The sequence below is a fragment of the Drosophila willistoni genome (assembly GCF_018902025.1).
Source record: "Drosophila willistoni isolate 14030-0811.24 chromosome XR unlocalized genomic scaffold, UCI_dwil_1.1 Seg144, whole genome shotgun sequence".
In the NCBI taxonomy this organism is placed as follows: Eukaryota; Metazoa; Arthropoda; class Insecta; order Diptera; family Drosophilidae; genus Drosophila; species Drosophila willistoni.
The window spans coordinates 2,659,510-2,672,726 of NW_025814057.1; the positions used below are offsets into that span (position 1 = coordinate 2,659,510).

General features: G+C 42.2%; 2 protein-coding genes across 2 annotated transcripts; both read right to left on the reverse strand.

The window, feature by feature from the left end:
- Positions 1-385: 385 nt before the first annotated feature.
- On the reverse strand, positions 386-9,164 carry LOC6638960 (la-related protein Larp4B). Its single transcript, XM_023178734.2, has 10 exons — positions 8,825-9,164; positions 6,481-7,519; positions 5,526-5,775; positions 5,023-5,394; positions 4,324-4,951; positions 3,662-4,254; positions 2,632-3,595; positions 1,192-2,556; positions 651-1,128; positions 386-559 (listed from the first exon to the last, which is right to left on the reverse strand). Exons 1-9 carry the CDS (start codon positions 8,838-8,840, stop codon positions 908-910), a joined length of 5,448 nt encoding a protein of 1,815 aa, XP_023034502.1. The 5' UTR covers positions 8,841-9,164; the 3' UTR covers positions 386-559; positions 651-907.
- A 1,987-nt stretch (positions 9,165-11,151) lies between these two features.
- On the reverse strand, positions 11,152-12,945 carry LOC6638959 (eukaryotic translation initiation factor eIF1). The gene is made up of 3 exons (XM_002062346.4): positions 12,771-12,945; positions 12,295-12,452; positions 11,152-11,608 (listed from the first exon to the last, which is right to left on the reverse strand). Exons 1-3 carry the CDS (start codon positions 12,796-12,798, stop codon positions 11,462-11,464), a joined length of 333 nt encoding a protein of 110 aa, XP_002062382.1. The 5' UTR covers positions 12,799-12,945; the 3' UTR covers positions 11,152-11,461.
- Positions 12,946-13,217: the final 272 nt, after the last annotated feature.

The following is a 13,217-nucleotide window of genomic DNA, read 5'->3' on the forward strand; positions in this document are numbered from 1 at the left end:
AGTTATCTTGTAGAAGCAAATGAACAAATTGTCTCATATGGTAAAAATGATCTTCTAACATGAAGTTCGATGATGATATTGGATATGCTGCTGCTGCAGTCGTTGCTGCAACTGCTTGGCTAACTACAATCAAACTTTAGACTTATTTACTCGCATGTGTGTGTGTGTGTGTGTTTTTTTTTTTTGTTATCGCGTAATTTTAATCATTAATAATATATATGTGTATATATATATATATATATATAAATGTATATGTATATATATACATATATATCTTGGCGGATATTGTTCGTACTTTTCATTCACTGCTAAATCTTTCTCATTCTTGTCCCGTACATTTTACATTATTATCCTTTTGCAGTTGCATTAACCTTTAAGCATCAAGTTAAATTGTTGTGATTAACGTTTACTTAAAATATATATATGCATACATATATATATATTTATCAATATGTGTCTCGATCTCTATATAGATGTTTATATATCTGGAGAAACTTTATGCACCATTCATTATTCCTTTTTGCCTACTAAATATAATAACTGGTCCAAGCTATGATAGCTGAAAACAAAAAGAAAACGGCAAATTAATATCTCCAGAGAGAGAGAGAGAGAGGAAGGGGGAGACACACAGATATGTAAGTTAAACTCACCTTAAATATGCCTCCTTAGTTAGGTCATTAATATCTATATCTATATAGCGCTTATAGATATATAAAAAAAAATATGTGGCTCACGTATTTACACATGGAATTTTCATTTATATATACAAACGGCAGATGATGATGCTTGCTGATTTATGGAGCCGGGGGCTGGGTTTTGGGGGGGAAGGGCTGGCATTCATCTCTTTTTAAAAAAGTTATCTCTCCTTGTCGCACATTGCCATATGCGCGTTTTGGCAACGAACCTCCTAAGGGTTGGTATTATTATTGGCCCTGGATTTGCGGTTACCGCCATTCCCAGTGGCCGGATTGGCATTGGTATTGTGCTCTGAGCCAGAGCCAAAATGCTGCTGCTGCTGCTGTTGTTGTTGTTGTTGTTGTTGTTGTTGTTGGTGCTTCTCCTTGCTCTGATGGCGCACAGAGCCGCCGCTAATGGGCGAGGCAATCAATGAACTATTGGAACGCACATCTGCAAGATGAAAGTATTGAGGGTTTATTTTAGAAAACGCTTTAAATGGGCATCTTTGCATACCTTTCTCCTTGGCACTGACAACATTATTGCTTGAAGTGGCACTCGTTGTTGATGGTGTGCCGCTGACAGCTTTGCCAGCCAGCGGAGCACTTGCACTCGGAGCCGCTCCTCGCTTATCGGTGGTTGCTGTGGCGGTGGTTGTGGTAACACTACTAACCACTCCAGCAGCGGGCGGTATAGAAAATTTCTCGGCAACAATAGTAGTAGTAGTGGTAGTAGTAGCCGGAGGAGTAGAATCGCCAAAAACTAATTCCAATTTATGGCTACCAGTTGGTGACATAGTACCGCCGGTGGAGCCACCATTTCCACCGCCATCCCGGCTATCGGCGGCAGATTTATGATGCTGGGCCACCTGGGCATAGCTCAGTTTGCTGGCTGTGGCGGCGGCTATATTTTCAGTCGAAGCGGAATTCGTTGAGGTGGCAACACTTTTGTGGTGTTTGCCGACATCCCTGCCTAAACTACTGGTGGCTAAGGCTGCCGCCTCCTTTTTAGCATGCAGGGCAGCCACTGCCGCTGGCTTTTTGTGCTGACTCAGGCTGCACTCGGCCAGGCTGGTTGTTAAACTAGAAGACGCTGCTGTTGCCCCCACTCCTGCTCCAGTCACATTGCTAGCGCCAGCGCCGGCAGGCACACTGCCTCTTCCATACTCGTTATTGTGGACCACAAAGCCTTCCGACAGACGTGGCTGTGGCTGCTGCTGCTGCTGTGGCTGCGGCTGCGGCTGTTTTGGATGCATTTCATCCTCAGTCTTAATTGATTTATCCAACTGCTGCTGGGTAATAGCAGTAACAGCAGCAGCACCTACACCAGATCCAGAACCAGAACCAGCACCAGCACCAGCACCTGGCCCTGCTCCTCCTCCGGTTGACTCATCTGTGGCTGTTGCTGCGGCGGCGGCTGCTATTGCCAAATTGCTGCTGGCATTGATATTTGGTGTTAGACACTTTATCACATGGATCGAAGAATTATTACTAGAGCTCTGCTTAGTAAAGTTTTTAGTATTGTTGCCCTCGATGTGGGCATATTCCACGGCGGGTGTGGGGCTCAAGGGCAGGTTACGATGCTGCTGCTGCTGCTGCTGATGTGTGTAGGAATGAGGCAAATGTGACTGTTGATGTCTGCCGGTATCCTTGCGACCTGCCTTTCCCTTACCGCCACCGCCACCGCCGCCGCCGCCTGAACGTACAACATCCGAGAGGCGGTTCTCAGCCCAATTGTGGGCAACAGAGGAACTATTGGCCAGTTGAGGATTGTTCTCGCTATGCGGATGATTGCTTGAGCGTTGCTGTTGCTGTGGCTGCTGCGGCTCCTCATTGCTGTTGCTAGTCTCCACACTAATGTTGACCGCTTGTTGCTGCTGCTGTTGTTGTTGCTGTTGTTGTTGCTGATGTTGCTGCTGCTGCTGCTGATGTTGATTATGTTGATGGTGGTGGTGATGGCTTTGTTGGGCTTGCTGCTGCTGCTGCTGCTTTTGTGACTGGCCGCCACTGGATGAGGAAGTGGTAGAGGAAGAGGTAGTGCTACCAGCTCCAACAGCAGAAGACGTATTATGCACAGAAGAAGAATTGCCACCCTGAGGTGTGTGTGGTGCGGCGGCCGTAGAGGCCGATGTGGCTGGCAGTGGTGGAAAGGCTGCAGCTTCTAGATCAAACTGCGGCGGCTGAACAGGAGCTGGTGGCTGTTGTTGCTGCTGTTGTTGTTGTTGCTGCTGTTGATGGTGTTGCTGCGGTTGATGATGATGGCCTCCCTGATAGCCAAGCGATCCATGATGCAATGAGCCACGCTCGTTGCTTCCACTGCCGCCTCCAGAGCCAGCAATACCGCCACCACAACCACCGCCGCCTCCGCTTCCTACATTGCTGGACATGGTGTTATTGTTGTTGCTGTTGTTGTTGTTGTTGCTGTTGTTATTATTACTATTGCTCCCACCGGCAGAGCCACCAGCATTATTTGCACTACTGTTGCCACCGCCGCCGCCACCGCTGCTCATGCCCAATCCACCGCTATTGCCCACATTGCTGCCTATCGAATTGTGATGATGGTGATGATGATTGTGATAATGATGGCCCGAGCTCTGCTGACCAGTTGACAAATGCTGCTGATGCTGTTGCGACGACAGTGCATTATGATGATGATGATGCGAGCTGCTAGACATGGACGAGTGCTGGGCATGGTAGTGCGGATTATAATTATTTCCCTTGTAATTGCCACGATGCTGATGCTGGGGTGGATTATCATGGATACCAGTGCTATAGTGGCTTTCACGGTCACCACCGCGATGAGAAGCTCCTCCTCCGCTGCCACCACCACCCGTTTGCACATTACTTGCCGATGAGGAGGATGAGGAAAGCAACTGTTGCTGCTGCTGCTGGTGAGGAGTCGATGGTGAACTACCATAGAGCTGCAACAAATCGAATTAACAAATTAGCTACTACTACACATAATGACTGCTGAGATTATCTCTTACCCCTACACGTCCACCGGGTGAGTAGTTGATACCGCCATCTTCGTCACGACGACGACGACGTGGTCGCGTTGGCCAGTGCATTGGCTCCTTGCTAATTGATGTGGCCAGCGAAGAAGAGGAGCTGCTTTGAATGTTGCTACTGCGATTACCACCACCACCACCGCTCGTTTGCAGGCCGTGGGATGAGCTGCCGCCATGCTCTACTACTACAGTCTCACCCGAGTCCTGCAGCTCGACAACTTGCTGCTGTTGCTGTTGTTGTTGCTGATGCGCAGACACTAGATGTTGGTGATGTTGCTGGCTATTGCTGCTGCTGCTGGCCTGTGGCTGAGGGGCAGCCGACAATGTTATAGTGGCCGATGCCTGGGAGGTAGTTGCATAGGATGCATGCGGTGTGCTAGCGGCACTGGAGGAAGGCAATTGATAATGTTGTTGCTGCTGCTGCTGAGATTGGTTTGTCTGCTGCTGCTGCTGTGGCTGTTGCTGTAGATGCTGGCCATGACTGGGTAGGACTTGCAACTGGGAGCTATAATGATGATGATTGCTTACTCCACCACCGCCATAGCTTTTATCCAGATTCTTTTGCATGCCACCTAGAAAATGGAAAATGGGAAAAGTTATTTAACATATTATTGGAATTGGAATCGGGAATAAGGACTTACCTTTCCAATTACTTTTAATTGGATAATGACGCGTAGAGTTGCTTCCCTGGCCACCAGCACCACCACCGCCACCGCCACCACCACCGGACTGCTGTTGGGCTTGGCCTTGACCAGTTGATTGCTGCAATTGTTGCTGTTGTTGATGGACTTGCTGTTGTTGTGCTTGCTGCTGGACCTGTTGCAAAGGATCTACAATTGTGGCTGGCACCACGCTCACCATACCACCCGGTACTCCTGATAGCTGTATTGGCACAATACTGCCACCCTGGATATGAGCACCAGCTTGAGCATTTCGTGGCGGTTTGCTACGCGGTTCGCCTCGTGGTCCTGAATTTGCTCCAACGCCGCCTAAGCTATTTGGATTGCCGCGATGTGTATTATAACGTCCACCGCCTCCGGCTCCTCCACCACCACCGCCACCCTGCGGCTTTGCCGTGACAATCGTTTGTGCGGTGGGCTGAGGAGCTGTTGTATAACTAGCAGCTACAGCCTGCGGAGCCAATGGATTTGTGGCAAACAGATTGCCGCCAATCTCAAAGAAGTTCTGGCCATGAGCCGTGGCTGTATTTATTGTGGCCGGCTGCCAAGGAGCCACAAGGCTGGGATAAAATTGGTTTTGTTGAAAGGGCTGAACAAGGAAGAGAAAATTTGTCGGTTAGTTAAATCCATTCGATGAAGTTTGTGCTTATTCACACTTACAATCAACACCTGATTGCTATAGGGCACTGAAGCTGGGCCAGCTATAGCTCCATTGGCCGCATATAAATACCGCTGCGGTGGCTGATAGCTAACGGTGGCCGCTCCGGCGGCTGGATCAAATACAGTTGCCGTGGGTGGCGATGTCAAACGATAGCCGTTCTTCAAATTTGGTACAGCTGCTATTCTATTTATAAATGATTTCGGCTTGATACGGGCCATTATCGGTTTACCCTGAAATTCTTTGACCTCTTCGCGCAGATACTTGAAGGCCTTTTGCGCATCCTCATCCGATTCGAATGTAATGTACCACGAATTATTGGCAGCAAATTCACACGAAATTGGCCGAGGGCAGCTCTCATTGATAAACAATGCCTGCAAATAATATGACGCATTAGTTAAATATGGACACACACACACAACAGGCGGCAGGTTAAAGGTGGTGGGTGGTTTGTGGTTTGTGGGTTGTGGGAGGAAGGAAGAATGAGAAAAGTTTAGTTCATTACATTGACATCATCCGGGGGTGTATTGCCCGATATCTCACGTAAAATGATGATGCAACGTTTGTGATTGGGACGCACGCGCAGGCCCTCGTCATCCACCTGAACATTGGGCGATTCACGCAGCACATTGGTAATCAGTTTGATGTCCTTGGTTAACTTCTTAACAAGATTAAAATTAGCCACTGTCCATATGGGAACATATTGATCGCTATCCATTTGTGACAGCAGATAAGTATCATTAGCCAGATTCTCTCTGTAAAAAGTGTTTAAAATATAAATAAATGAAAAATACAAGTAAAAGGTAATAAAATAGTTGCAGATTTTAAATAAATCTACTCCATACATAGTTTATAATTAGTCAATTAATTCAAAAGTTCCTTTTTATATGTCATTTAAAGACAATTTAATTGATTGTAAACTCGATGACTAATACTTTAGTTAATTTTGAAAAGTCAATATAAAAGTATTTGAAGCACTGGCAGATCTAGCTAAAAGATTGTTTTCGGACGGGAGAAACCGATAATGAGCAGTTACACACGTTTTAACACGATTAATCCTCTTCATTCCCTCCCCTTTTACTATTTTCAATGTTTTTTTTAGCGATCTTCAACAGCCTCAAAAACAAAACAAAAATGAAGCTTGTGTCATTAAATCTGGTATTTAGGTCGCTCCGCCTCTCAACTACAATAATAAGCGAGATGGCAACTGACTGACCGACCAAGAATTGCAAATGGGAGACGGAGTGAAGGGGGACGTATTGAGTGCCAAAGGTACTACAGGGTATGGGCAAGTGCAGAAATCAATAACACTTTTATAAATTATATAAATATGGCTAAACAACAGTTCCCTAAAAGGTATCAGTGCTTCTATCCCTCTCCTTTGCTTACGATCTATCTCTTTTTAGTAGTTGACTATAGTTAAAAGAGAGCTACTGACTTGACTAGACTTTTCCACTCACCTGGAAAAATAGTACTCAAGCTGCGTGGCCAGCATTTGCTTAAGTTTATCCAGCGGCAGACCGCCATCATCACCAGTGCCACCAGGAACGGCTACTGCTTGATTATGATTACCCTGTTGCAGCTGCTGCTGTTGTTGCTGCTGGTGTGGTTGTGGTTGCTGATGTGGATGATGTTGTTGTGGTTGTGGCTGCTGCTCTGCTGTTGGCGGCATTTGCTGAGTCTGAGCTACGACGGCGGGCAAAGATGGTCCATTGGCCGGGACTGCTGTGACCGGCACTTGAACGGGAACGGGAACTGGAACCTGTACTGGAACTGGAACCACAATATGCTGTGGCTGCGGCTCGAGAGCAACTAAATTCGTATTATTAACACCAGGTACCAGAGCAGCAGCATCGGTTGTATAGCAGACGACAGCGCCATCTTGGGTCTGAGCAATGGCTCCATTCATGATGGCAGCAGCGAATTCGGGATTATCAATGCTATCACCAGCTGAGGCAGCTCCTCCTCCGCCAGCTGCGGCTGCTACGCCAGCTCCTCCGCCAGCACCAGCGGCAGTATTGGCAACGCCCTGTTGTGGCTGCTGGGCCTGAGGTGGCGGGTGACCGTAAGCCAAATGTGTGGCCTGTATGGTCTGAGGCGATTGCTGTTGTTGCTGTTGCTGCTGCTGCTGCTGATGATGGTGATGGGCGGCAGCGGCGTGTGAAATTATCTGATGATGGTGAGAATGTTGCTGCTGCTGCTGTGCTGAAGTCTGCGGCGTCGCTGATGCCACTTGTGTTGCGGATGGAGCTCCGGCTCCGGCTGCGGCGCTATTCACTCCGGCTGCGGCGATCAACGGTATGGTGTGAGTGTGGTGATGGTGATGATGATGATGGTGGTGGGCTGCTGCTGCTGCTGTGTGAGCTGCTGTCGGGGCTGCTGCGATTTGTGTTGTCGTGCTAAACAAATTGGTAGCTAACATTGCCGTTTCAACAGGAACATTCGTATAGACAGGCGGCTGGATTTTGACTGCATCTCCGTTCATGTAGACATATCCTCCTATAAAAACAAGAAACAAAAAACAGAGAGAAGGAGAGACGTAAGTTGAAGCAATTGAAATAAGAGAAGAGTTCAAAAATAAACAAAACAACACCCGAAACCGAATTTAAACTATAATCTATAAAGAGGGCGGGGCTAGCGGGTGGACAGAGCCCTCCTACATATGTATGTATGTATGTATAGTGCAGCTGATGAGGAAAAAAAAAATGAAATAAGCTTAACTCTGTTTTTCTTTCTCAACAATTCAATACCCTTACTGTTACAGATAACATTACAAACTAATAAGCCCTAAATGATCTTGAGAATTTCAGATCCCTTTTCTTTTGTATCAACTATAAGTGCTACAATGTTGGAATAAATGAGTTTTGGAAATGTTAAATACTTTTAATTGCTCTCGCTGAATCGATCTTTCATCAGGCTAAAATTGTGTGTTAATTATAGGAATAATTCTTCGCAGACATACCCATCACTCTATTTGTTTGTTTTCTCATATATAGGTTGGTTTTAGCACAGAAATTTAGATGATCAAATCAAACTGATAAACAGGCCGATCTACATATATGATATAGAGGTATAGGAATAGTCAAAATTAGATATTTGTAACTATGGAAAGGAAGGATTTTTAGTTATCGTTAAAATATGCATAAATAGGTATTAGGTTAATTCTTGAGCAGAGATGAAAGGATTATTATAAGATTCGCGAGTAATTCCATGTGTCTTAAGAGCATCGTTCAGTTCAGAGTATAGCGACATCGGCACGTATTGAGTTTTTTTTTTCTTTCGACTGTGGGTGGTTGGGTGCGCTGGAAGAAGACAGGGGCGGATGACAACAAATGGCGGGATTCCAAATTCTTGCAAAATGTTACTTTCCTCTTGAGTACTATGATATTAACGAAGTCTAGAAAGTATCAAAAGTGGTTTTAACCGAATACTATTAATTTTATGACGGTTTTTAAAATCAATTTGGAAAAGAAATATTTTTTCTCAGGCCTGATACCATTTCTCAATTTTGTGGTCAAACGTAAAACTGCTTTCAATTACAATTTCGAATATGATTTATTTTCAAAATGATACTTTGACTATCGAATGATTTGAGTGCGAATTAAGTTATTCGGTATGGAAGACTTCGGTTGTTGTTTTGTTTTATTTATTTTTCATTTTCAAATTGTTTGTATAACTTCTTTGCATAGTTTTTGCATGCCGGCCCTTCCCAATAGTCCGACCCTGGGTGTAAATATTTTGTGAGGCGGTGCGGGGGGAGTGTGGGTTCGCTTGTATGCATATGGATCGTTTTATACTACTAACCTAGGTAATATTCCATGGTTACCGTATGGTTGGGAATTATCAGGAAATTCCCCTCACACAAAGACACAGTCGGCTCTTATATATTTTTTTTGTATTAAACTTGGCGATTTTTTATTATTTTTTAACTTCTTTTTTTTCTCTCTCTCTCTCTTAGTTGCCCCCACTTGCAATCACACGCGGCACACACACACACCACACACACACACACTCGCTCACACACACAATCACTCACACACACACACACACACAACCGATTCGTCGTCGCGTTGCCACCCAGTTGTTGCCAGTTTTCTATTTGGAAAATTTGATTTTCTTTGTTATTTGTATTCTTAAGAATTTTCCTTTTTTTTGTAATGCCTGAAACCTGACTACAATTTTTTCTTTGCTGATTTTGCAATGCCGTTATTTATTTATACTGCTTGCTGGTGCTGCTGCTGCTCTGCTGCTGCTGCTGTTGTTGGTTGTAGTAGTTTCAATTTCAGTTTCTTCTCATCGTCTCCTCTGCTCCTGCTCATTTTTGGTTAAACAATTTTTCCGTGGCTTCAATGACTTAATTTTCTGTGTTTCTTTTCTTTGCTTTTTTCAGTGGCTATTTTCGCTTTCGCTATTCTTTCTCTTGTCCTCCTCTTCTTCACTGCTTTCTTTTCTTTCTTCGGGTATTTTTTCCTTCTTTTTTTTTGCACACACACACACACACACGCACTCTAGAGAATATGCAGAGAAGAATTTGAAATTGATTTTCCTAATTCACAGTTCACAATTAAACCGCCCGCAGCCGCCGGAGAGTTAACTTAAGAATTTAAATGGTCTACAATTGCTGACCAACGATTCTAAATGGCGAAATGTTGTTAATTGTTTTTTTATCTATATTTTTTCTTCTTCAATGTTTCACAACGAACTCGTCGTCATCGTCGTCGTCGTCACACTTTCTTCTCTCTCATCTTCAGTGGGGTTTACTCAATTATCGATAATAATAATCGATAGCAGCGAAACTAGCACATTTGAACTATCGATATATGTATTTTTGTTCTTTTATCTGAGCAATTTCAATTTTTTTTTGTTTTTTTTTTACATTGTTTTTTGCATCTTTCACAAAATATATATACGTTATACAAAATCTCAACGTTTGCACCCAGTTTTAATGAAGGCCACATAAATTTTGTTGTCTATTGTTTTGATAATCACTATACTTCTAAAATTCTATCATGTAAATCGCTAAGTTAGGGCACGCCATTTCATTAATAAAACAAAAGTTCTACATTTACTACTCAATTAATGCACTGCATTTGATCTAACACAATGATTGCAGTATTTGTTAGCGGGAAGCCCCTTAGTTTCTCCTTCCTCCCCCTCGCATTAGAACGTAGTGAAATAATAAACAAATTTGTCGTTTTACTCACCCCAGTCATCGATATAATGTGTATAGGTGAATAGTCTTAGCAATTAGTTGCCTTTAATAATTAATTGTTTTGGAGTTTTGTCTTAATTACACTCGCAACATTCGATGAATTTCTGAATTGAAAACCACTTGTTATGTGTGTGTTCTTTGGCTGATGTTGCTGCTTCTTCTTTCTCGCTGGCCACTGTCGCCAACGAAACACAAGCGTTCCGCGTGGTACACGTATACAACGAATTTGTGAATTTATCCGTTTAACTTGACACTAAATGTTGCGACTTCAAGTCAAAAACTTAAATTGTACACGGGATTGGCAAATTAAAATGAATTTTATTTGATTTTTAGGATTTTTATGCCACAAGTTAACGAACGATTCCCGCTCCTCGCGATTGCTTCAAATACGGTAATACGGGTTACAACTCAGAAATAGGGGTATCTTAGAAAAAAAAAAAAAAAATAAATAGCGGCAAATAAAAAAAAATAGGGCGTCACTTATCGGCAAGAGTAAATTCGATAAGTATCAACCGTTTTTCATATCGATAAGAACACCGATATACACAAATCGATAAGAAAAATACCCACCCAACTATTTAGAAATTTTAAATAAGCTGGCTCTTAATTTAACGTCTTACTCAATGTTCTGCCAGTTTTCTTAACCAGATTTAGCAAAATACCAATATTGCCAAAAAACATTTTTGCTACTATAGCAAGCCCAATCATGTGTATATATATAACCCAAACAGTTTTCGAATTGTTTGATTATGGTCAGAATCGTTTAAAAATATGTACATAAAATTTGTATACGATGGTAACAATATGTTACCTTTATTTAATCGCCTCTTTATAGGCCATTTGACTATTGCCCCATGTGCGGGGCAAAAACATCGTTTTGACGATCGTTAATCCTGACATTGCGCACGTACAATCAAAATTGTTTTAAACTGAACATTTAATTTTATTTATAACATTATTTAGCAGTAAATGGTCTATTGCTTTTTGATGTCTTTAAATGTACCTAAATGTTCTATAAAGTTATTTGAATTGTTGTTGTTGTTGTTGTTGTAATTGTTGGTGTTATTAGTTAAATTTGAACAAAGAACTTTTCTTGATGTAGCTTAAGAATGAAAGACTTTCGTTTTGTTTTTTTTTCTTGTATGAAGCAAATCCACACAGACAGACAACAATTTGTTGTTATTGTTGTTCCCTGGCATCAATAATAAATCAGCAGCATTAGCATTAGCTTAAAAGCCGTGAACCTTCAATTGATCTGGCTTAGCTAGTCCCACCTTGGTCAACCATTGGCAAATGTTCTCGCGTTGATCGCCCTGAAGTTGAAGAACTTCACCATACTCCGGATGCTCGATTACAGTCCCATTGCAGGCAAATTCCTGAAATAATTTAAAACGAAAAGAATAAGTTAATAATTGAAACATTTTTCCATCACTAAGCATTGTAAGGGATCAACTGTCACATACCGGCATAGTAATAAGTGAATTATTACAGAAGATGGAAATAAACAAAGATGACATCTATAACATAACTAGTTGACAGAAAATGAGATTCTCGTTTTCAACAAGCTAGTTAGAATTCGTTAAATTGCGCTACTAAATGGCTATATATGTAGATCTAAACTATTCAACTGAATTGCTTAATGCGCTTAATTGAATTTCAAGGAAGAGACATAGTGTAATAGAAACAATGATGATTGCAACAAGGACAACCGAATACGTAGAAATTGCATGATAATTTGCAAAGTATGCAAAATATTGCAACTTTATAAAAATCTGTATATATATAGTCTTGTCTATATACATATATATATATATGTATGTATTATTTAACTATACTGCGCATTAAGATTGATGTTTGCAGTCTCAGGGGTAGAAAGGCAATACCATTCCTTTGTTAGCCTCTTTCTACGCATACAAAGGTGACATGATCACAGGTTATTTGGTCCATAAAAGAAGGATCAATCGTCATTGGTACGTACCAAGGGAAACAAAGAATGCAAGCAAACGTTTTGGCTTTCGTGAGTTGTGGACTTTAAACGAAAATATGAATCAATAAAACTTACCTTTTTACAGGAGCGAACTATTTTCTTCAAGTCATACTCCGCGGAAAGGCCCTGGACAGTGGTCAATGTCTTGCGACCGTTCCTCTGCTGGATTCTTATGTGCACAAGACCGTCTTGAATATCATCATCATTGCCCTTGATTGCATCAGCAAAGGGGTCTTTAAGGGAGGAGAAATTGGTAATGGAAAGAGAAAGAGAAAGAGGAATATCAATGAGAATCTAGAAAACTATTGTAATTGTAATCTTGACACATGTCGCACATACGCATGCAGGTAGCATCTGTATATGTATATGTGCATATTTATGCATGTGCGTGCCTTTGGCTGTGTGCGGGTGTGTGTGTGTGTGCGTAAACGTGTGTCTTCAAGCATGTGTGTGTGTGTTCGTGTGGATGACTAAAACCCACGAGCAGCCATTTTGGCAGGGGGAAAGTGTAATAAAAAATTGTAACACAAATAAATAAATTGTCCACTTACCACGGGTGTTTAAATTCTGGATGGACATACGACAATAAAAACAAACCACTGCCTAAAACAAAAACTTTTCGAAACTATTTCTTTGCTTGATTATATCTGAACTTTGAATTTATGTGTGTGAGTTACTTTTCGGAAATGTGTTATTGCCTCTGTTTGCTATGAGGGGTGTAAAATGTGTATATCGATTGCTTATCGCTTGCCAGCACAAATCGATGACGTTGGTTGCTACAACCCTACTATAGAGTTGCCAACAAGACGAAATAAAAGTAGCTAAAAAACATAAGTGATACATTTTTTGTTTTGAAATTTGATAGAAATACAAAGGCTATACATATTTTCGCCTTGATAAAAATGTCAATATTTATATTTTGTCCGAAGAACGAGTAAAATGTCAGCATTTGGGTTATTATTACTTGTTTAGCCATTAATAAGCCAATTCGTCATTGT

Excerpts from the sequence above, each read along its gene's own strand:
- LOC6638960 (XM_023178734.2), bottom strand. Across the intron at positions 5,776-6,480 it reads CTTGAGTACTATTTTTCCAG|AGAGAATCTGGCTAATGATA; the intron begins GTGAGTGGAAAA and ends CACTTTTTACAG. Across the intron at positions 3,596-3,661 it reads CACCCGGTGGACGTGTAGGG|CTCTATGGTAGTTCACCATC; the intron begins GTAAGAGATAAT and ends GATTTGTTGCAG.
- LOC6638959 (XM_002062346.4), bottom strand. The coding sequence starts at position 12,798 with ATGTCCATCCAGAATTTAAACACCCGTG. Across the intron at positions 12,453-12,770 it reads CCAGAATTTAAACACCCGTG|ACCCCTTTGCTGATGCAATC; the intron begins GTAAGTGGACAA and ends CCTCCCTTAAAG. Across the intron at positions 11,609-12,294 it reads TAGTTCGCTCCTGTAAAAAG|GAATTTGCCTGCAATGGGAC; the intron begins GTAAGTTTTATT and ends AAATTATTTCAG.